At 39.9% G+C, this 21,281-nt stretch overlaps 1 protein-coding gene across 3 annotated transcripts; it reads left to right on the top strand.

The window, feature by feature from the left end:
• Nucleotides 1-63: 63 nt before the first annotated feature.
• Nucleotides 64-14,661, top strand: fli1rs (Fli-1 proto-oncogene, ETS transcription factor-related sequence). 3 transcript variants are annotated; one of them, XM_083761595.1, is made up of 10 exons: nucleotides 64-264; nucleotides 7,096-7,301; nucleotides 8,366-8,541; nucleotides 9,924-10,127; nucleotides 11,338-11,412; nucleotides 12,076-12,144; nucleotides 12,733-12,795; nucleotides 12,885-12,932; nucleotides 13,199-13,285; nucleotides 13,567-14,659. In XM_083761595.1, exons 1-10 carry the CDS (start codon nucleotides 247-249, stop codon nucleotides 14,088-14,090), a joined length of 1,470 nt encoding a protein of 489 aa, XP_083617721.1. In that variant the 5' UTR covers nucleotides 64-246; the 3' UTR covers nucleotides 14,091-14,659. The 3 variants fall into 3 exon arrangements, with proteins under 3 accessions (XP_083617721.1, XP_083617723.1, XP_083617722.1); XM_083761596.1 differs by lacking the exon at nucleotides 64-264 and adding an exon at nucleotides 3,090-3,152 and having other exon boundaries at nucleotides 13,567-14,661; XM_083761597.1 differs by lacking the exon at nucleotides 13,199-13,285.
• The last annotated feature ends 6,620 nt before the right edge of the window (nucleotides 14,662-21,281 follow it).

The raw sequence follows: 21,281 nt of genomic DNA, 5'->3' as shown, positions 1-21,281 counted from the left end.
AGAGGCGCGCAGCTTCAAGGCACTTGTTCAGAGTGACTTCACTTCCCAATTTAGAGAGCGAGCGAGAGAAAAAAACGTTGTCATCCGGTTATGGTCTCTGAGAGAAAATTGCTACTGCAATGGTTTGCGCCAAAGAGTAAATGCTCCCCTCCATGAATTGATGCGATTAAGCGACGTTAAAAGGACTCAGTTAACGTTAACATTTCTAAACGACTAAATGACAAAGAAGACTGAGACGTTTCTGCAATGGACTGTACGATAAAGGTAGGTGTTTGATCTGGTTTTAACATTGCTTGTGAAAGCCACCCACATCAGTTCTCTGTTTGCTGAGTGAAAGAGGCAAGGCGGTGATGCGAGGTCCCCACTCTTTCCTTCTTGTACAAAATTTCCTCTTCCTTCCCGTTCGTGGTTGTATGTCGGTTCTATAATAACACAAGTAACCACTACATCTTTACACTCGGATAAAAACAAATTGGTGACTCGTAGCCTATACGCGTAAAAAGACTATTTATTACCCAAATGAATTGCTTCGTTTGATCAGGGTGATCTATAGGCTAAAGGACGACACAAAAGACAGGACCAAATATTTTTAGTTTGAGTTTTACTTTTCAAACTGTAAACAACTGTTGCGAACTCAATTTAATTAGGAATAGCAAGGATATTGGTGCGCTGCAGGTGCCTGATGGCGCCATGGACCCAGTTGGACACAATGAGATAAATCTCCAAAGAGACGAAGGCATTTCATGAGGTGATACATTTGATACTACAATAACTACATCCTAACATTGGCTTATTTCTATAATAGTCAGCCGCAGAATTCGTTGACGCAATAATCTCGAAAATGTCAGTTAAAAAAGCATACCGGTATAGACCTAATTGGTCAGGGGGCATATGATAATTCCTTTTGTTTTCTACTAGAAATACTCTTCATATTGATACATTATAATTCAGGTTCAGGTTCAGGTTTATTTGTCATGTGTATATAGATATACAGAGTATAATTAAAGTGAAGGCAAAACATGTATTGGGGTAATATCACAAAGGAAATTAGAATGAAATGTTTAATATTACTCTAATGGCACAGCCTATACTTTATTAATCGAATGGGGATTTTTTTTGCACTGAGCATGTAGCCTACGTCACGCTGAATGCTAGGCCTATATTTTGTCTGTGCGGGCTAATCTTTTTAATAATTTGAGGCTATGAGATATATGCCCATATAATCCTTTCACTTTTGGGTGCACAAATGTGTAGATTTTCGATGCAATGGCCTACCGCTTGGAAAGATAGCCTACTGTGGGCTACTGCATAACATGTCAGTTTGGATAAAACACAAATTAAGTTTTCCTCCATCAGCTTGAATGAAAGACGACTTTTTAACGTATTAAACGGGGAAATAACGAAATCCTCGTCGAAGCTATCCCGTCTTTATTTGTTCTTTATAGACGTTTAGCCTGCGCTATAAGAATCCAATGCCCATATAGCCTAATTTAAAACAGACTGGAGTTTTACTGTATTTAAACATCATCATTCCATAATTGGGTTCCAATCAGGCTAGCCTACTAGATGTATACATTTTACAAATTATTGGCAAGATATGTGACATTGCCCCCTGCGGCCTGTCACATATAGGCCCACACACTGTAGCTTACATTTGCAACATTTATACAGTTGAGATAAATGTTCTGGAGTGCTCTTGTGTTAAGTTGGTGTTGTTGTAAAAATAAGGTTATTTAAAGAATAATTTATAGTTGCAAACGGGAGTACTTGTCAGGTGTCGTTATCTGAACTGAGCAGGCTTCCTGTCTCAAACCTCAGACTTTCCGCACACATTTCCGCTCCCTGGACGAGAAAAAAAAACAAAAATCCAACAAAGGCTTGCCAAATAAAATTCAGCGGATAAACTGAGTCAATGCATTGTTTTACATTTTGATTCACGCATGGCATGCAGTGTGACACCAGTGTGTCCCTGAACGAAATGTGCCTCGATCGCTTTGCCTTGACAATATGTTCTAATAGGAGGCCAGTATATTACAATTTACAATTTACAATTTAGGCATTTAGCAGACGCTCTTAATCCAGAGCGATTTACATTAAGCAAGAACAAAAAGCATGGGAATACATCACAAAAAAGCATGTATCATGAAACATGCGTAAGCTAAGAAAGTAACAGTGGAATATCTATATTATAATTTATGAGACTATACATATAAACTATATATATATACTACTATGTTATATATGTACTATGGCGTGCTATGACTATATACAATGCAATTATAGTGCTATCTACATAACATGCTATAAGTCTGTATCAAATGCTATCTAAGTCTACAGAAATGCTATCTAAGGGGGTATAGGGTAGGGCCATGATGGAGTCTATTGTAGACAGTTTTTTGCTCCCCCTCAGAGGTCGTGATGTTGCCAAACTTGCCAAGCTCGAAGTTGTGAAAACCACATCACGATTGAAGACGCAGCTGCAAAATCAGCTCGACTGAACTTTTACTTCTGCTTTCTGCCTCTCAAAACGGAGAGGGACACCTTGTTTCTTTGTTAACATGCATGCTCACCAGCATGGCACAACATCATTTGTTTTGTGTAGATTTATTTTGAAGAGATCACTAATATAGTAATATTGATAGTGTGACACCAGTTTTCTGTATAGGAGTTCTACCTATAGAGTAGGCCTATAGTTTGGAAGCAGCTTTTTGTAGAGTAAAAACAATAACAAGAGTTCAATATGGTTGATCATAAACAATCCTTAAACAACACCCACTGTGACAATAATCACATGGACATGTTTAGAAAACCAGGCCTATTGTCATCTTTAGTTAGTAAATATAAGAATAACTCTAGAATATAGAATAGGCATTATGATTTACATAATAGTATTATGTAAGTATTTTGTAATGCCTATAATTAGAAAAACAGAGCCATAATGTTTAAACGGAAATAATATCAGCTGTTTGCGACAACAATAAAAAAGCGGAACATCTTATTTAGGAAGGATGCAAACCCTATAACTCCAAAAGTGTCTTATACCATTACCATTACCCAGACAGAGCTGGGATTCCAACCCAAGGTGATGAGCAAAATGGATGCTGCATGTGAATATATTCAATTAGCTGGAAAAGGACTGCTGTGACCAATTTGTAAGTTGACTTTATATATTGCACGCAAAGCTTACAAATATACCCTGGTATTGATCCAACGAAAAAGTACACAATAGGTGTAGCCTACTCGAAAGAAAGTATGTATAATTAATTACTAGCACATGATGCAACATGCAATGGAAGTACAATTTTCAAAAAGTACTAACAGTACAATTCCCACTGTATTTTTCAGGTTTATAATATATTTAATAAAAAAAACAAAAAACTTATAATCTTAGGGGTGCTGTCTACACAATCCAATCCAGTCAAACTTTATTATCCTTTATAAAACACATTTTAAAATAACAGAGTTGGCCAAAGTGCTATACAGACTTGTTGATCAGGCTACAGTAGTAACGAGACATGTTAGTATAACAAATTAAAACAGCATGCCACTCGTTCAACTAATCAGTGACATGCAGATGATGCATGCTTCATGAAGCTGATAGCTTGGGCAAGACTCCATGATGCAATCTGTAAAGCTGCTGACAGGCACCCTGCACTCAGCTTGAGTTTGATCACTATCACAGAAGAGAGGTCACATAATTCACCATCGTATTATTATTTAACAGTATTTAATTTGACGAGTATAATTTGGTCATTGATTCTGCAGGCAATGTAACCTGCCCAGGCAATGTTTGGAACCTTGTTTTGTGTCACTGTGCAACAGGTCTTGCTTAGAAAGAGAAACATTGAACAGGAAGTCAGTTGTGGCTTTGGCGGCCAGGCCACATTTATATGAGTATATTTGTATCAGCGTGCAGAGGAGAAGGAGAGCACGAAGGTAAAGACCAAAGAGCGCGAGAATGTGTTTGCGACTGTCACTGTGGTTGCATGAGCTTTATACACATGTGGACAAAATAAAAATCTAACCAAATGGACCCAGAATAATGAAGTTAGCTGAGCCTGAGGAGGTGATGTCATAGGATTAAGCTCCATTTGAAAATACACACTATTTGTGGAGTGAGTTTTGTTGAAAAGGGCCATGTCATGTGACAAAGTATACATTTAATAAACAAAATCAGTGTTCTCTATACCATTTGTTCGCATGATAATTTGCTGCCCATGCAAAGCCTTTTAAATATATGTGAAGTCAGCCAACTGTTTCACTTCTGCACTGACTCAGGGCCTCAGAAAAGGCCAAAGAAAGACACAGACACATACCATGAAGCAGGGTGAGAAAGCAGTGGACTGAGGAAAAGACAGCAGAGGAATTACAGATCAGTCAGTTTAAAAAAATTGAATTAAAAGAACAGTCAAAGAAAAAGAGGCAGAACAAATCTGGAAGCTGACCTGTATTATGAATGATTCTGTTTAGAGGTTTAAGACCTAGGCTCTTTTTGTTTTCTGTAGCCAAAAAAGCTTCAGTGAATATATAGTTTTGTTCCAAAATGAGATTGCAGTTTAATGTGTGGAAATTATTGGTGGCAAGAAATTAAAAGTTGCCATTGAACTTGTACATATAGGATTTAATGGACATTATTATTGAACTGGCATTCAGTGATTCTAGTATCAATGTGCCTTGATTACTATTTCTATGCATTTGATGTATTACCTTGTGTTGTTGCTTACTGTAAATCGCTCTGGGTTAAGAGCGTCTGCTAAATGCCTAAATTGCAATAATAAATAAATAAAATAATAATTATAAATAAAAAATAATCTGTAGATATTAAACAATTAATAATGTGGCACCTAAAAGTGACTCCAGGACCTCTTTGATATGTGGTTTTGACCTTGTAGATAACAAAAAGTTGGCTTTTTTGTAATTAAATTAAGAACAAATGCCATAGTAGTTAGATTTTTATGTTTTATGTATCAAAACAATAACAGATCATATAGACTTTGGTAGTTTTTACTATAGCTACAGGTTGATGAATTTCAATCATCTCAGTTGTCTGCAGGAAATGCCAAACTCTGCACCAAGCACCATTAAGATCTATTTTACAATACAATTGAGCCTAAAAAAAAACCTAACAAAGACAAAACATGCATAGACATAAAAACAGGCACGCATGCGCACAAGCACGCCACAGCACTTCAAATCAAGCACTTCAATCAAGGCATACCCTTGCTGTCCAATTCCATCCCTCTATCCTTTCTAACCCGACCATGGGTGCTAGAGTTGTTTTCCACTTTTAAAATGACCCACATTTTTTACACTGTGCCCCCCGCCCTGTTTCCTCTCCCTTGGCCTGTGCCAAAAGGTTTCTCTGCACATGGGGGCCAGGTTTCCTGTGAGCCACTGAAAAAGCACGCCACTGACGTACAAGGACCAAAGACAATACTCAACTCCTCTAAACAAACATGCACTTACACACACTTAGACTGCCTTGGATTGCACATGCACACAATTCACTCAAACAACAGGTCTTGTCCGTAATGCTTTACCCACCTTGTACAGAGTACAGACACAACATCTCTCTCTCTCTCTCACACACACACACACACACACACACACACACACACACACACACACACACACACACACACACACACACACACACACACACACACACACACACACACACACACACACACACACACACACACACACACACACACTCTCTCTCTCTCTCTCTCTCTCTCTCTCTCGTGGTGTTTGAGGCCTTTCTCTGTGCTAAACACAGGAAGCAGTGCAGAAAGACTCAAATCTTGAACAGACTCCACCCTGTGCTAAACTTCACCAACCTCAATCCTGTAACGAATTCACACAGTGGCAAGCATTAGATGGAGAGATTGGAGATAGCATATATAGCGACTACTGTACCATATCCTAATCTGAATGTTTCACATACAGCGTCTTAGTCTTCACCTCTGCACTTTCATCACACAAGCTTCCAATAACTCAACTTTAGAATGACTTACCTAGGTCCTGAGGAAATCAGATTATCTATAAAAAGTCTATTTTTCTTAAACAGCAAAATTGCATTTTGATTTCCCTCTTTGGTTTTATTAACTATTTTGCTGTTTTATGGCCTTGCTACATTTACTGTACAACGCACACAGATATTTCATCTTGTAAAGCACTTTGTAATAATAATAAATGTAAAGGTGCTACATAAATGATTAGACACACAGGGCCCCATCTTGTGCCACCCCTTATCCCTAAACTTATTTGCCATGTTTTACTATTTTGAAAAACATTGTAAAATAGTTCAACTAGCTTGTAGATAGGCCATATAAAAATGGCAATTACGTTTAGGGATAGGAGTAAGGGGTGGCACAAGCCCACAGTGTGCAAATTAAATGCTCTTCATTTCAGCTCTAAAAATATGTTATCCATATGCCCTTGTCATTTTCGATTTTGATTCTCTTCTTTTGTCTTGCCTCCCAATATGTGATGTCATGTGCTCCAGGGAATTACTTAAAAAAGGGGGGGAAAGGATGGAAATTGAATGCTACTGCTTTTCCAGAGATGAGGGTTAAATTCCATTCTCAGATGTGTGGGGGCTTTTCCAAAGATTAGTCTGAAATTCCATGTTCAGATGTGATGTTTCCACTGTATTATTTGGAAATAATATTTCAAATAAATGCATGGTTCATCCAGTCAATCTTACACAATAACAGCCCCAGGCTCTAGATTCTGGGATGGTAGATCATGTCCATCTAAGGCTAAGCCTTTTATATACTTACACATTTATTTTAGAAATGTTTTTTAAAAGATAAAAAATAATATTGCCTATAATGTTAAAAAATCGGTTTAAAGTGGTTAATACCCAACGATTGGAAAGGGTTCTGATATTCACTAATAGTGAGTAGACTTCCCATGATCCTTCAAATGAGTCATATTCACCTTTGATTTGACTATTGTGAATGGTAATGGCCTGTTGAACCTGTTGCGTGAACACATTGCAGTGAAAACGTCAGTTTCCCTGCAGTCAACACTGTTGTGACCCCTTCTTACCGCAATGGCTGACTCCATGTTCTGGTTTCTTTTGGACAGGAAGCGCTGTCTGTGGTGAGCGAGGACCAGTCCATGTTTGAGCCGCCCTACACCACAGCCCCCGCCATGCACATGAAGACAGAGATGACGTCTTCTGGTGGATTCAGCCAGGCCCCGAAGCAGAGTCCTGATCCCCCTGAGCCTGACTGGGTGGGGCAGGGAACACAGAATTCTGGGAAAAGAAGCGATCATGTCAATGGAGCCAGGTGAGGAAGGACGTCTGAAGGCCATGATGAATCACATTCTGAAATGCTTATGATAAACGTGTCACACATGACACTCTATCAGGAAGACTTCCTGATAACAGCGCGCACGCACGCGCGCACACACACACACACACACACACACACACACACACACACACACATCACCATCAGAAAGCAGGAATACAATATTACAATATTGAAAGATGCACGGTATTGTATAGCAGTCAGATATACAGAACATTTACTCAACTGTTGTCAAGCACTGCCAAGAATGGCATCCACATCCACTTAGCTTGTGTCTTCTATCCGTCATGATGGATTTGTTCCAGCTTAGCAATGGAGAGCATCTCGTTGAGCCATCTCTTGAAACATGGAGAAGTTGGAGATTTCCAGTTTATCAGTATAAATCTTTAGGCAGCGACCATACCAGTCTTAAGCATCTGTTTTTGGTGGGAAGGAAGGGCCCTTGTCTCATCAGAGCAACCAAATATTGCTAAACAGCATCTGACTGAATATCCCTTTTCCGGTTGTCTGGAGAACCAATACAATATCTTTCCCAGAAAAAGGAAAAAAATCCCCAGAAATTGGTATTACTGGATACTACTGGCAGAATTAATGTGATACACCTCTGCAATACCACATCTATTACACGTAGGGGAGACTGTTGGTTAAATTATACTAACTTTAGATTTGGAGTAATGCAATCTATGCAATACTTTAAATTGAATCAATCTATATCTATAACACAGCTCATCGGATATTGAAATGCCCAGCTCCTCAGCCCACGCATCTCTGAGAGGACCAAGTCCACCGACACCCCAAAGGTGGCAATAAAGCTAGAAACTGAGGCATAAATAATAATTTCTTATAATATATAAGAAGAAATATAATATCATATCACAATGTATGATAGCTCTTAAATCCAATGCATAGGTTTAAATTAGAATGACTGATATTTTCAAACCTTCCAAGATATGGAAAATCATTAATGTCATTTTCTATATAATTCACTTTCCAGATAACCATTCACAATTTGCCGGTGCTCTCTTGTTTGTCGTTTGTAGTCGTGAGTCCCCAGTGGACTGTAGTGTCACCAAGCGGTCCAGACACATGAGTAGTGACGGGGCCCATGAGCCCCAGATGGCGTACCAGTCGACGTACCCGGAGGCCCGTGCCAGCCCCCAGACCAGCAGCCCACCCAACACCAGCACAGATGAGAAGAGGGTCATTGTGCCAGCGGGTGAGTTGAGTCACTTGTATCCAAAATCTTCAAGGTTCAAGGTTCTTTATTATTTGTCTCCCGAGGAAGAAACTTGTCTTAGACAAAGGGCCCGCATGCTTTTGTCCATGTCGCCGCAATGCAGTGCCAAATACAAGTCATACTTTTAAAGTGTATATTTAAGTCAGAGAGTATAACATTGATACATTTTGGTCCAATTTTACACCCAGTTAGCCTAAATAAACAGAGGCTTTTACTGTGCACATACATTTGTCACAAGATAGTTTGTGTTTCACAAGAATTGGCACATAATTGTCTTGTGCAATGCCAATCAAGATATGGGTACAGCATATGTACTGTACTCTCTCTGTGTGTGTGTGTGTGTGTGTGTGTGTGTGTGTGTGTGTGTGTGTGTGTGTGTGTGTGCGTGCATGTGTGCGTGCGTGCCCATGCTCGTGTGTGTGTGTGTGTGTTTGTGTGTGCATGCATGTTTGCCACTACTCCCCCACATTGTCAGTGTTTTTGTTCCTCTTGCCTGATTGAATAAGTGTTATAATGTTTTATGAATACAGTATATCAGCTATGATCTTACATTATCATAAATGTATAGAAATAAAAGGTTATTGTATTGCTTATTTGTGTTGATGGCAGAGAGAACATGTAAGAAGTGTACACATGTGCGGATGCAGTCTCTTTCCTGTTTAACCATCTCGCTACATCTATGTTTCAACCACAAATGATCAAAGGTCCTTTTTAAACCCAATCAGGTTTCCTGTCTGTAAGTCATTTGGAGTATTTGTAAATAAATCACAAAAATCACATAGTTAGGTCAAGTTATTGTAGGTTATTTCTTTGTCTATACTGCACTCAACTATGAGTGAGAGTCTCGGGGAACACATTTAGACAGTGGGGGTACAGTAGGGTGTACAGTAGGGGTTCCCTCAAATGTAATAAAGTGGAAGCAGACAATCTGCCAATGAGTCATTCAAGCATAGCTGCTACATAATAATACACGGATGTTACATCACTGATGTGTTAAACAAGGACAATCAGAATCCAAGGGTGTGGCGTCTTCTAATCTGTACAATCTCAAACTCTGCTCGTGTATGAATATTATGGGCTGTTGCTACTGGAAATGAGCCGTGTTCACATACCTTGATAAGACCAACAATAATATAGATAGCATATTAAATTCAATCAAAAATCTTCTTATACCAGTTTAATCAGTGGTAACACTGTAAGTAGCAAAACAATTTAGAGATTGATTCAAAATGGTTGGTACAAAATGTTAATAATTCTATTCATACCACCAGTAAAACAAATAATTACTAATGAAATATTAGTTACACAACACTGACACGTGATTCTCTCTCTTTATCCGTTTAATGTGTGATCTTATCTAGACCCTGAGGTATGGACACAGGACCACGTACGCCAGTGGCTGGACTGGGCCATCAAGGAGTATGTCCTTGAGGAGGTGGATGTCATATTGTTCCACGCGATGGATGGAAAGGCCCTCTGCAAGATGACCAAGGAGGACATGATGCGTCTCACATCTGCTTATAATGCAGACATCCTGTTCTCACACCTTGCATACCTCAGACAGAGTAAGGCTCACTCTATGTTCATAATAAAATGCTGGCTGATAGCATTGTATTGTGGTTCTGTTCTATGTGCTATCTCCATTAAACACTTAAAAGGTCCTGTAAGGGGTATATATTTCTAGGGGCTCTACCCCTCCGACGTCTGTTTTCAGAAATGACGTCATGTATGCCCCCCAAAAAAACAGGACCCCACTCGTGACCTCATGCGGCAGCCACAGTGGGAGGCTGGGCACGAGTGTGATTTTTATTTGAAAGTTTGCTAAAAGGTTAAAGCCCTGTATTCTGATAGTAGGCTAATCAATCATTGCGAGAGAGAGAATTGATCAATTTATCCAATTTCCAGGTCCAATTTTGATAGCAATTTTTTTTAGATTAAATTCCCATTGACAATGAATGGAGAATTTAGCTATAAATGCACCATGTCTCTGTCTGTCTGTCTGTACGTACGTGTGAATTCCACGTAACTCGAAAACTGTTCGCCCCACCGACTTCAAACTCGACACACGAATTCCGCACCCCCGCAGGGGTTGCAGTGCCCGGTGTCGAGTAGGTCGGACCCACGGTTGTCCAGAACCTTTTTATTTAATTTCAAATGCTTTTAGTTATAGTTATGTTAATTGTTTTATGAACAAAAACGGTCTCTCACTTGGTTATAGGGCTGCAGCGATAGTTGACTGCACATCTACATTTTTAAGGGCTGCTATGTTTGTGTGTGTATGAACACGGAACGGGCCCGGAATGCACAGTTTTGTGCGTGTGTGTATGAGCACGGAATTTGCTCAGCTGATTGGCTGAGCATGGAATGTGATGTAATGATGATAAGAGCACAAGTGTGATTTTAACCATTATTTAATCATGCAGGTCACTGAAAACCAAATCATTTATGTCTCTTGTGATTGTTTCTCTTCTGAGGTGTAATCTGGCTCATACATTTATGGAGTGAAAGAAGAGCTCTGTAGTTCATCTTATATACTGGTGATGTCACCTGGCATACACTCTGGGACTTTGTAAAGCCATTGTTGGCTACAATATCGCAGCCATATATTTCATTCAAGAATCAAGACTCACATTCACGCCAACAGACAGAGATCAAACTGAAAACTGACTCAGTTTGATCTCAATGGCATTTTGAAGTTAAATATTGTATTGGTTCTTTGTTATTATTTGTATTCAATCTATTCTGACATACATCTTTTGTTCTCATTTTCGTTAGGTAGCCCAACGTTCTCCTACCCCACAACTCCCACCAACACCACCCCACAACAGCCAAGACTACAGGTCAAAGCGGGTAAGACAGACTTCTCACACTCTAGACTCTCCATCAAACACTTGATTGTACAGGAAATGAATAAGTGGAAATGAATTTCATTCTCAAAGCCACGAATCTTTCAAACGCATATGGCGGGTGTCACGACCCAGCAGACATAATAACATGGTCCGTCTGAGAGCTGAAGAATTTTGGGTGTGAATCGTCTCCGAGAAATTTGAGATCACAATCGTGGATCTATCACAAAAGAACAGCAGAGAAAACTGCTTGAATGATTTAAGGGGTGCAAAAAAGAATGTGTTGAGTTTCAATACCATATTACATAGTTTCAAGAGTGCAAAGGTTTCATAGCACAACGGTGGCCTTCGATGAGGAGCCTGTCGAGTCTGCAACTCAACAGCCAGTTTCAGAGAGGAAACAGCTGCACCGACACAGGAAATGGGGGCTATGGGTCCCACTTTTGGACACAATTGACAATCTTGTGGTGACATGGGTGGCCTTAACAAAAGAACAGTCACCCTAAGAAATTGTGGGTCATCTTCAGCTCTCCCAAGTCCTCATATCATTCCTTCTTGGTCTCCATTTATGGGCTTCCTTCCTAGTAGTGGCACTGTCAACTTCAAAGGCCGTTTGAGCCCTCTTCCTGTCCTTGTCTAGTCTCATCTTTGGTTATTGTTTATCTAGAGAATACCTATGATGATATCAGTCGCAGGAGCAGTTGGCCAGCAAACACCATGGCTGCAGTACCCAAAGGTATGGTATGAATCCACACATTAGGACAATTTCATCCTTGAATGATATCTAGAATGTATAGCTTAGAAAACTGTTCTTTACAGATTCCCATCCGAATAACATAAACCACAACGATATACAGCCCTAAACACACACACACACACACACACACACACACACACACACACACACACACACACACACACACACACACACACACACACACACACACACACACACACACACACACACACACACACACACACACACACACACACACACACACACACACACAGCCAACAGATGCACAGCAAACAAAACAAACATAACTATCAGCCATTTTGCGATGCTAAGGTGTTCCAACAGCTCTGGAGTAGGAACGCCTATTTATGTTAGAGATCTTAGCGATGGGGCAGATTTTGATAACAACTTGCTTTATAAAGGGGAGGGGGGAGGCACACAGTTTTTATAGTTGACATGCACACATTGGTCGGTAGCGCTACATCTACATACAACCTCATACAGTTCATCTTTTTCAGGTCTTGTGACTATCAAATTATATCCCACAAAGCAGCTTTATGTAAATGTTTTTAAATTTCCTGTTTTTAGGTTCTTCCATGGAGCACCAACACAATACTAGAGTCACAGAGGCTGCACCAAGAATCGTGCAAGGTGTGAATTCCACTCCTTCCTACTCATCAAATGCTTGAAAGGGAAAATATGAGAACATTAATAATAATACATTTTCTTCTTCCTCACAGACCCATACCAAGCTTTAGGGTCCATAAGCAGTCGACTAGCTAACCCAGGTAAGCATGAAAGCATGCACCAAAATAAATAGAAGCCGCAAATGAGGCCTTTACACTGTCTGCTCTGGTTTTTGAGTGAGTTGAAGAGAGCAAGCCAGGGCTGAGACATGGCTTATAACAGAATGTAAGCTCCTACAGTACATTCTGGAATAGGAGTGAACATCAAAGCATCAAGTCGACTCCCCAATATGCAAAAAGCCGGTCCAAACTTTTGAGTTGCCTCCCTCTCATCCAAGTGACTATTTGCCCTACTGTTTTCCTCACAGAAGGCCAAGCCCCCAACTCCTCCAAGAACCGAACAGGCAAACAAAGTTCAAACAGGCTCCCTGACCCCAGCGCTCACAGGCCTGTGGGTACGTTACTTGCCGCTCATGCCATTACTTCCTCCATGGCACACAGTGAAAAGGTCACATTTGGTGAAACATAGGCTCTGATCATAAATGCATTTCTATGTGATAGGTAGTCATAGAAAATATGGGATCTTTTTAGACTTTTGTACAAGTAAGTTCATTTGAAATTAGACTTAATTTGTAATGATTATTGCACTATCCCAAAAGACGTATTAGCATTTTCATGAACATCTTAAGATGTCATGACAAAACCCTTATACTTTCCTACCCCTTTTATCCCCAAGGTTCAGGGCAGATCCAGCTGTGGCAATTCTTGCTGGAGCTCCTGTCTGACAGCAACAATTCCACCATTATCACCTGGGAAGGCACCAATGGCGAGTTCAAGATGACAGACCCGGATGAGGTGGCAAAGCGCTGGGGGGAACGCAAGAGCAAACCCAACATGAACTATGACAAGCTGAGCCGTGCTCTTCGCTACTACTATGACAAGAACATCATGACCAAAGTGCATGGCAAGCGCTATGCCTACAAATTTGACTTCCAGGGCATCTCGCAGGCACATCAGAATCACTCAGCCGAAGGATCGATTGTGAAGTACCAGACTGAGGTGCCTTACGTACAGCCCTACCACAGCCACCAGCCCAAAATGAACTTCATGGGAGGGCACCCAGCTCCTATGTCCGTGTCCCCTGGGAACTTTTTCGGCCCCCCCACAACATACTGGAACTCACCCAACAGCCCCATCTACCCTGGGTCAACCATGCCTCGACACCCTGCAGCTCATTCCCATCTTAGTTCATACTACTGAGGACAAGGCATCTCATGCCACAGTGAAGTTGGCAGAAGAACCCCGACACGCTGCAAGACATCGTCTTGTCGAAATGAAGGTGATATGATGCTATACTGTAGTCTGTTTAAAGGGGCGTTGTATAATGTACAAAGAAAAGTAATGTTAGACGAAATAAGCCTATTCTACTACGTCTGTGGTCATTCCTGAATGGGGCGATTATCTAATGTGATTCATTAAAAAAAAGCCAAGTAGCTGGCTTGATAGTAGTGGTTGTGAAGGCAACAGCCAAATGGTTAATCTGTAAGTAGCATTATCACTGCTTTTCATTATATCTTTCTTTTCAAAATCTTTTTATTTTCGTTTTATAATTGTGCAAAACATGGCCCTTCAGACAAAAGAAAAACGAAAAACATTTAGTATAGCCAATTCCCCAGCCTCTCTACTTTTCATTATATCTTAAACGTCAATTTCTTTTTATAATAATTGACCTGACATTTGTAAAAGTTAAATTGTACAGAATGTTTGACACCATGTAGCAATAAGACATTTAAGCTAATAAACGCTTATACTTATATATAAAATTGACTCTTGAGATGATTTGTAAGGTTTGAAATGCTTGGTCAGTAGGTCTGTTATTACTGCACAACCCCATTTTGTTAGATTTTCATAAAAGCAAACCTTTTTTTTTCAATAATATTTTTTATTGATTTTTACATATTATGACAATGACAAAGACAAGACAGGAAAAACAAAACAAACGACAAAAACAGACAGCTCAGCTCAGGCATGTTGTGGAACAAAGGACACAGTTATACACATATACCAAAAAATTAAATACAAAAATAAAATACAAATATGGACACATTTGCAGTTTGGTGCTTGAAAGTCTAGATGGGTTTAGAAAATTAAATAAAATAAAATACATACATAACAATATTATACATAACTAAGCAAACCTTCTTGACATCCACTTAGAATACACGTGGACAGAGTTATGTTGTGTACTAAAGTCAATAAAGGAAAAGGTATCAATACACGTCAAGAGATTTGAGTTTCAAGTGCTAGGACATAAGCTGCGTGCGTGGCTGGCCGACTTGGGCCGAGAAAATGTTTGATAAAATTGCTAAAACTGGGTCAATTTTAATATATATATATATATTTTAAAGACACTTTTGCCCTAGTCCATATTGTTTATTGAACAAAAATACAACCTGCATGTTACCCTTTAAGATAGGTGTCAAACACCAATATGTATTCCAGGTTAAGTATTTATTTGTTGAGACCAAAGACATCTTCAAATATGCGTGGTCTGGTGGCCCCCCACAGAGGAGCCTTTCACTCGTCTGTTGAGTCCTCACACCCCCACTGGCCGTTTTCTTTATGGCTTGTGCATTTCTGGTTGTAGTTGTCAACTCTGTTGTCGTCATAGTTGTTAACTTGTTGAGGTTGTCTTCCTCTTTCTTGCCGTTGTGGCCGTCAGTGTTGATGTGGTCATTGGTGTTGCGGTGGGCTTGACTTCATGCTCAATCAACCACGCTTTGCTGCTAACCGTCTTTGTCACTGGAGAGCAAAAGGTTTTAATTGAATTATATCCAACATCCTCAATGTTCAGTTGATCAAAACAAATGTAACCATATTCAATATATTGATATATCTTACCAGCAGAGGCAGTAGATCTACAGTTGGATTTACAGCAGAGGCTGGACCATACAGTTCCTCCCATCTACTGATACATGAAACATGTGTGTTGAAATAGCGATTGGTAACAGAGTGTGTGCGTGTGTGTGTTAACCCGACACAGATACATCAATGTACTTGTACTTGAAGGAGCCATTCTGCCCGTGTGTGCCTTTAATCCGTTAGATGGGCGGGTTCACCATGGGGGGTGTGTGTTACAATGATTGACACACAGTGACATAGGGTGTAAGGTATGGGCACAATAGGCTAGATATCATACGGTTTTTGCTTGTGTAGTGGCAAGCTCAAACTAACTTTGCCACTCGGCTGGGCACATGCGTGTATAGAAACCGTTTTTGACACGTTCAACAAAAGCATAATGTCCAGGCATGTAAATTCATGTGTTGAATAAATGGGAACCCTGCACCCAACAGCAGTTTATGCCTGGACATTATGCTTTTGTTGCACGCGTCAAAAACTGTTTCTATACACGCATGTGCCCAGCCGAGTGGCAAAGTTTGTTTGAGCTTGCCACTACAGTACTTAATATTTGTATGTATTGTTTTTTAATCAAAAATTTAATATAACCAGATCTCACCTTCCAGCTGTTATGTTGTAATTACACGACTTGGCTGTGGAAGTGGGGATCGAATTCTCCACAGATACTGCACAGTGTATGAACATTAGTTCATACACTGTGTTTATGTCCCTGTAATATACTCTTTTTTTCCTAGCCTGGAATATTCCAGTCCATAGTTAATGCAACAGAACATCAACTATCATAGGGTAAAATGAAATGAGTTAAGTTCATTATAGTATCTGTGAAATGATTATCATCCCAGTTACTTACTTTTCCTGTCATTCCTTTAAGCAAGAATGCATCCACAAAGAATCTCACAGTATAGAGCACCGAAGTCCTGACGTAACTCGCTCATCCCGACGATTCCCCTGGTTCACGGAAGTAGTTTCTCTATGGAGAATAACATGGGGTGATCTTAATATCGTCTACTATAAGCGTTGTGGTCCAAAAATAAACAAGCTGTCTCGGCGTTATTGTCAGGGAGGTGTCTCTGTATCGTTTGCAACAGTCAGTCACTCATATATGATACAGTCTGCTTCTAGCGAAAATCTAACTAATTCAGCAGCAGTAACATTAGCGTTTTCTCTCAGTCAGTTGATTCTTCATATCCATGTGAGTGAAGCGGCCGGGATGACATGTTTATTTTTCAAACACAGTTCTTATATGAATCAATCTAAAACTCCTCCTATGGTGATTTCAATGCAACTAAACAAATACATGAACCTGGGGACTGACGCCCTCTACTGAAAGTGACGTCAGACTTCGGTGCTCTATTCTTTTTGTATGGGATGAAACTGAATGTCCCTCCTTGCTCTCAACCATGCACCTGTACCAGGACAGCACACGCAGGAACAATCAGATGAACAAACATGGGTGTTGCATGAACTCAACAACTAAACCTTGCCAAAGTTGTGCTCTGCACAGGTGAGCTGAGCATAAGCATTAAGCATTAAGCAAGTAAGCAGTCAATGAATGAATGAGACATTACATTACCCGGAGTTCTCTATGATTGGATACTGGGGCAGGAATGGAAAGTCTTTCCCACTGAGCTATCAAGAGATGAATAGTCACATTTAGAACATAAGTGGCTGTGGGACAGGACTCATAGACTATTTATTTATTTTGATAGCCTAGAAAGCAGGCTCATAAAATGTTTACCATTTCGTGCAGTGAGAATCACTTTGACCCTGTTCTTCAATGGCTTGAAGACCTTTAGAATATCCACCTTCGGTGCGTATAGCCAACAGCATAAGTATACGTGTATCTGAAAAGAACGAGTGTAATGTTGATCTTTCAGACTCTGGGGTCAAATATTGGCATAGGCCTACAATAAAGCTGCAATGACTTCAGCCTCACCTGTTGTAGTGACAGGCGATGGGCAAGCTGAACGATGCAGTTTGCCTGATTGGTCCAGCAGGTGTTGGTGGATCATATCATAGAATTTATGTGTAAACCAAACGGTTGTTCATTATCCGTTACGAAAAGCACATATAGACCTACTAGCACTCTTCCTGAACTTTAAGATTTGTTTGAATTAATGTCATTAATTTGCTTAAAAGGTATAGGGAAAGTGGTTTTCTTTGGTTAAAAAGCTCTATAATGTGATAGTAGGCCTACTCATTGAGTGCTCTGGAACAGGAGTCTCCGTATCTCTCCAGCTTTAAAACAGAAAATGCATTTTCAGATCGGGATACCAATTTCATCCAATCAGGATAGAGAAGAATGTACAGATAAAAAAACAAGTGGAATTGTAATTGATGACAAAGAAATGAGCAGACAAAATTGGAACACTAAAAATGGAGCTGATAAATGGATATGACTACTTTCTCCTGATTGGCTGAAAATGTGTCACCTACCTGAACATTTTCTGTTTATTAAAGAGCTGGAGATACAGGGAGACCCCTGTTATTGAACACTATAGCAACAATTACTATGAGAATATAGTGATTAATTTTATTATTTTTTACTTTTAAATAGCTCTGGTCCATAGCATTAGTTCTTGCTGCCATTGCATTCTAATGAAGGCATTCGAACTATGGACCATGCAGAGAGCTCTAACTTTTAACCAAAAAGCATCACTTACCCTAGCCCTACCTTTAATTTATTAATCATTAATTGCAAAAAGAAGGGGGGGGGGACTTACAGCTGTCTTGTTTCCGCAGAGCCCATGGTCATATTTAAAATAAACCAGTTCCTTCGTGATTTTACTGGCTTGACCTATGCCGAGTGTGAGCAGGGAAGGTATCACAGCAGCACCCGAAGCGCTCCTGCGAACCTCCACCACTAGGATTTTGTTTGTACACTAGCTTCCATGTTTATCAAGGAAGTTGAAAAGCTTTAGCGCCTCCACGGCGCCTCCCCTGGTCGAAAATTTCCAACTGACTTCAGTTTACTCGACATGCACGCGCACACGCACGCTTCCTTGATAAACATGGAAGCGACTGACAAAATACGGGACGTAAAGACTCAGTTCAAATCTCTAGTTCTGTAGTCTGGGCCGATCCTAAATTTGAATTAGTGTAAACCTGCATGGGCCCTACACGTTTTGGATTAATGGTGTGGTAAGGATAAGAAACACTTATTGTGGAAACTTGCGCCGTTTCTGAAACGCGGTGGGAGGGGCCCAGTGTGTGACCTCATCTCGGAGCTACAGAATGAGTGTAGGGAGAGGGCACATATGGGGCTATTTGTACACAAGCACTGGAACTCTCACCATAATCAGGAATGCCTGGACTCACTGTGGCCCAGAATGAGTGTCTGTCTCAGACAGCAGTCACAGCACCGGAGTAAGCTGCAGCACAGCGCTTATGGTATCTGCTCCAGTCCCAGTCTTCGGAGAGAAATGTTATTTTTCGATCAGTACGTGGGACTCTCGAATGCATCATCAGCGGTAGTTGTGGTGTATTCCCACTCCCAGAGGCCTTTGACTTCACCACAGAACCACATGCTATATAGCCACCAGTGAAAACAACACGGCCACGACGACACTATAAGTTTACTCACTTTATCAGCAATATATCGATGAAATATCAAACCTCTCCGAATTGTTTTTAGCCTAGCTACTGCTATCTCCTGTGAGTTCTGCCGCGGTCTTCAAAGTCGAACTGATCACAAATCAGTAACACCTGTGACCTGATGAATTCCTGTTCTGTTCTTTAACTACATAGAAGTGTCTATTTGTATGTCTCTAAATGTTTGAACAAACAATTGAACAATGTGGACCCTGTTGTAAACAAGTGTAATGCTTAATTGGGTCGTCCACTCACAGTTAAGTCTTAACAGTTTGAAATGTACTGTAATTCTACAAACTGTTAATAAATATTTCAATCAATCAATCAAACCTGTCACCTGGTCAGGTCATCCTGGGCAGAGCCTTAGAAATAGACAGAGTTCTATTATACGGCTCTGATCCTGGGCCGCCTGCATGTAACAGTAAGCCAGGCTGTGCGGGGACATGTTTAATATTTTATTGTCAGCAGGAAAACACAAATGGCTATGGCCTAAATAATCTATTATTCAATGTGTTAATTATGTGTTATTAACTCATGTTAAACGACACTAATTAGGTTTAATGTTATTGTTATAGGCCTATGGCTAACATGCAAAATAGCAACAAAATTGCAAAAAATCGTGTGCTACATTGAATTGACCATAGCCCACACGCTCATATATTTGCATTCAAAATGCAAATGAAAATGAGCAGTTATCTAACAAAAACAATTGTGTTTTTTATTCGTAGTGAAATCATTGTTTTTGGCGAAATACATTATGGGTTAAAATAAATGACCACATGGCTGCTTACGGCTCTAGCAGTGATTCTCAACCAGTTTAATTTCAAGGACCCCAGGTTTGACATGCATTAGTCAGCCAGCCAACAACCCACTAGTGTGTGTGTGTGTGTGTGTGTGTGTGTGTGTGTGTGTGTGTGTGTGCGTGCGTGCGTGCGCGCGTGTGTGTGTGCAGCTGGTAAAATATGACTATGTCATTTTGGGCTTGTTTCTTTCCTTTCTTCTTTTTGTTTTTCATAAAAGGAAAAAAATACTGTACCAATTATATAATAATTTATAACATTAACATTAAACATTTAACATTAAAAACTAATTTGACAAAAAGAAGAAAAAGGAACACTGCATGGTATGATCCTATAGGACGGTGTATGATCACATATAGTGTACAATTGCCTTTTGTTGAGAATGCATAAAGCACATAAGCTACAGTAGACTAGAGCACCGAGTCGGTAATGATGGAAGTTGAAGATCCATGGCCCATATACAATATCCGTTGTACCGTTCTACCCATCAGTCTGTGTCCTTTTATGCCCATATGAGATTTCTGTATGTCTTTCTGTGTCCCTTTATTCCTATATATGGAGTTCTGTGTCAGGCATGCCAAAATATTAAGTGTTGTGATGTCAGAACAGGCCAGCTCCATATGGCAGGTGTGTCCATTTTCCAAAGGGCCCTATTAGAAAACACCCAAGGGCCAACTACATCTCCTCAACTGACATAATGTGCCTTCAAAATGTTCAAATAACAAAGTTACATACATATGCATCTCATTTAAACAATTTTATGTAACTATCATCATCAATATTTAATATTAATGGTCTTTTGTTAGGTGTGCTATGTGAACAAAACACAAAAAATAACAAAGTTACATACATATGCATCTCATTTAAACAATTTTATGTAACTATCATCATCAATATTTAATATTAATGGTCTTTTGTTAGGTGTGCTATGTGAACAAAACACAAAAATAACTCAGCCTTTTTCAGTCTTATTTCACTACTAAATGTAGCCAGACGTGCAAGGTAAATCATGAAATAAAATAGCTGTGTGTCAAATTCGGTGGGGCGAACGGTTCTCAAGTTATGTGTATTACAGACGCACACACACACACACGCACGCACGCACTTGGTGCATTTATAGATAGATGGCAGTAGCTTACAA

Source organism: Protomyctophum parallelum, assembly GCF_964188405.1.
Source record: "Protomyctophum parallelum genome assembly, chromosome: 3".
NCBI lineage: Eukaryota > Metazoa > Chordata > Actinopteri > Myctophiformes > Myctophidae > Protomyctophum > Protomyctophum parallelum.
Note: the sequence above shows the minus strand (reverse complement) of the source record. Positions and strands in the feature narration are given on the sequence as shown.

What these genes read in the sequence shown, in the direction of transcription:
- fli1rs (XM_083761595.1), top strand. An exon ending in GATCATGTCAATGGAGCCAG is followed by an intron (nt 7,302 to 8,365) that starts GTGAGGAAGGAC and finishes TGTCGTTTGTAG; the next exon opens with TCGTGAGTCCCCAGTGGACT. An exon ending in AAGACTACAGGTCAAAGCGG is followed by an intron (nt 11,413 to 12,075) that starts GTAAGACAGACT and finishes TTGTTTATCTAG; the next exon opens with AGAATACCTATGATGATATC.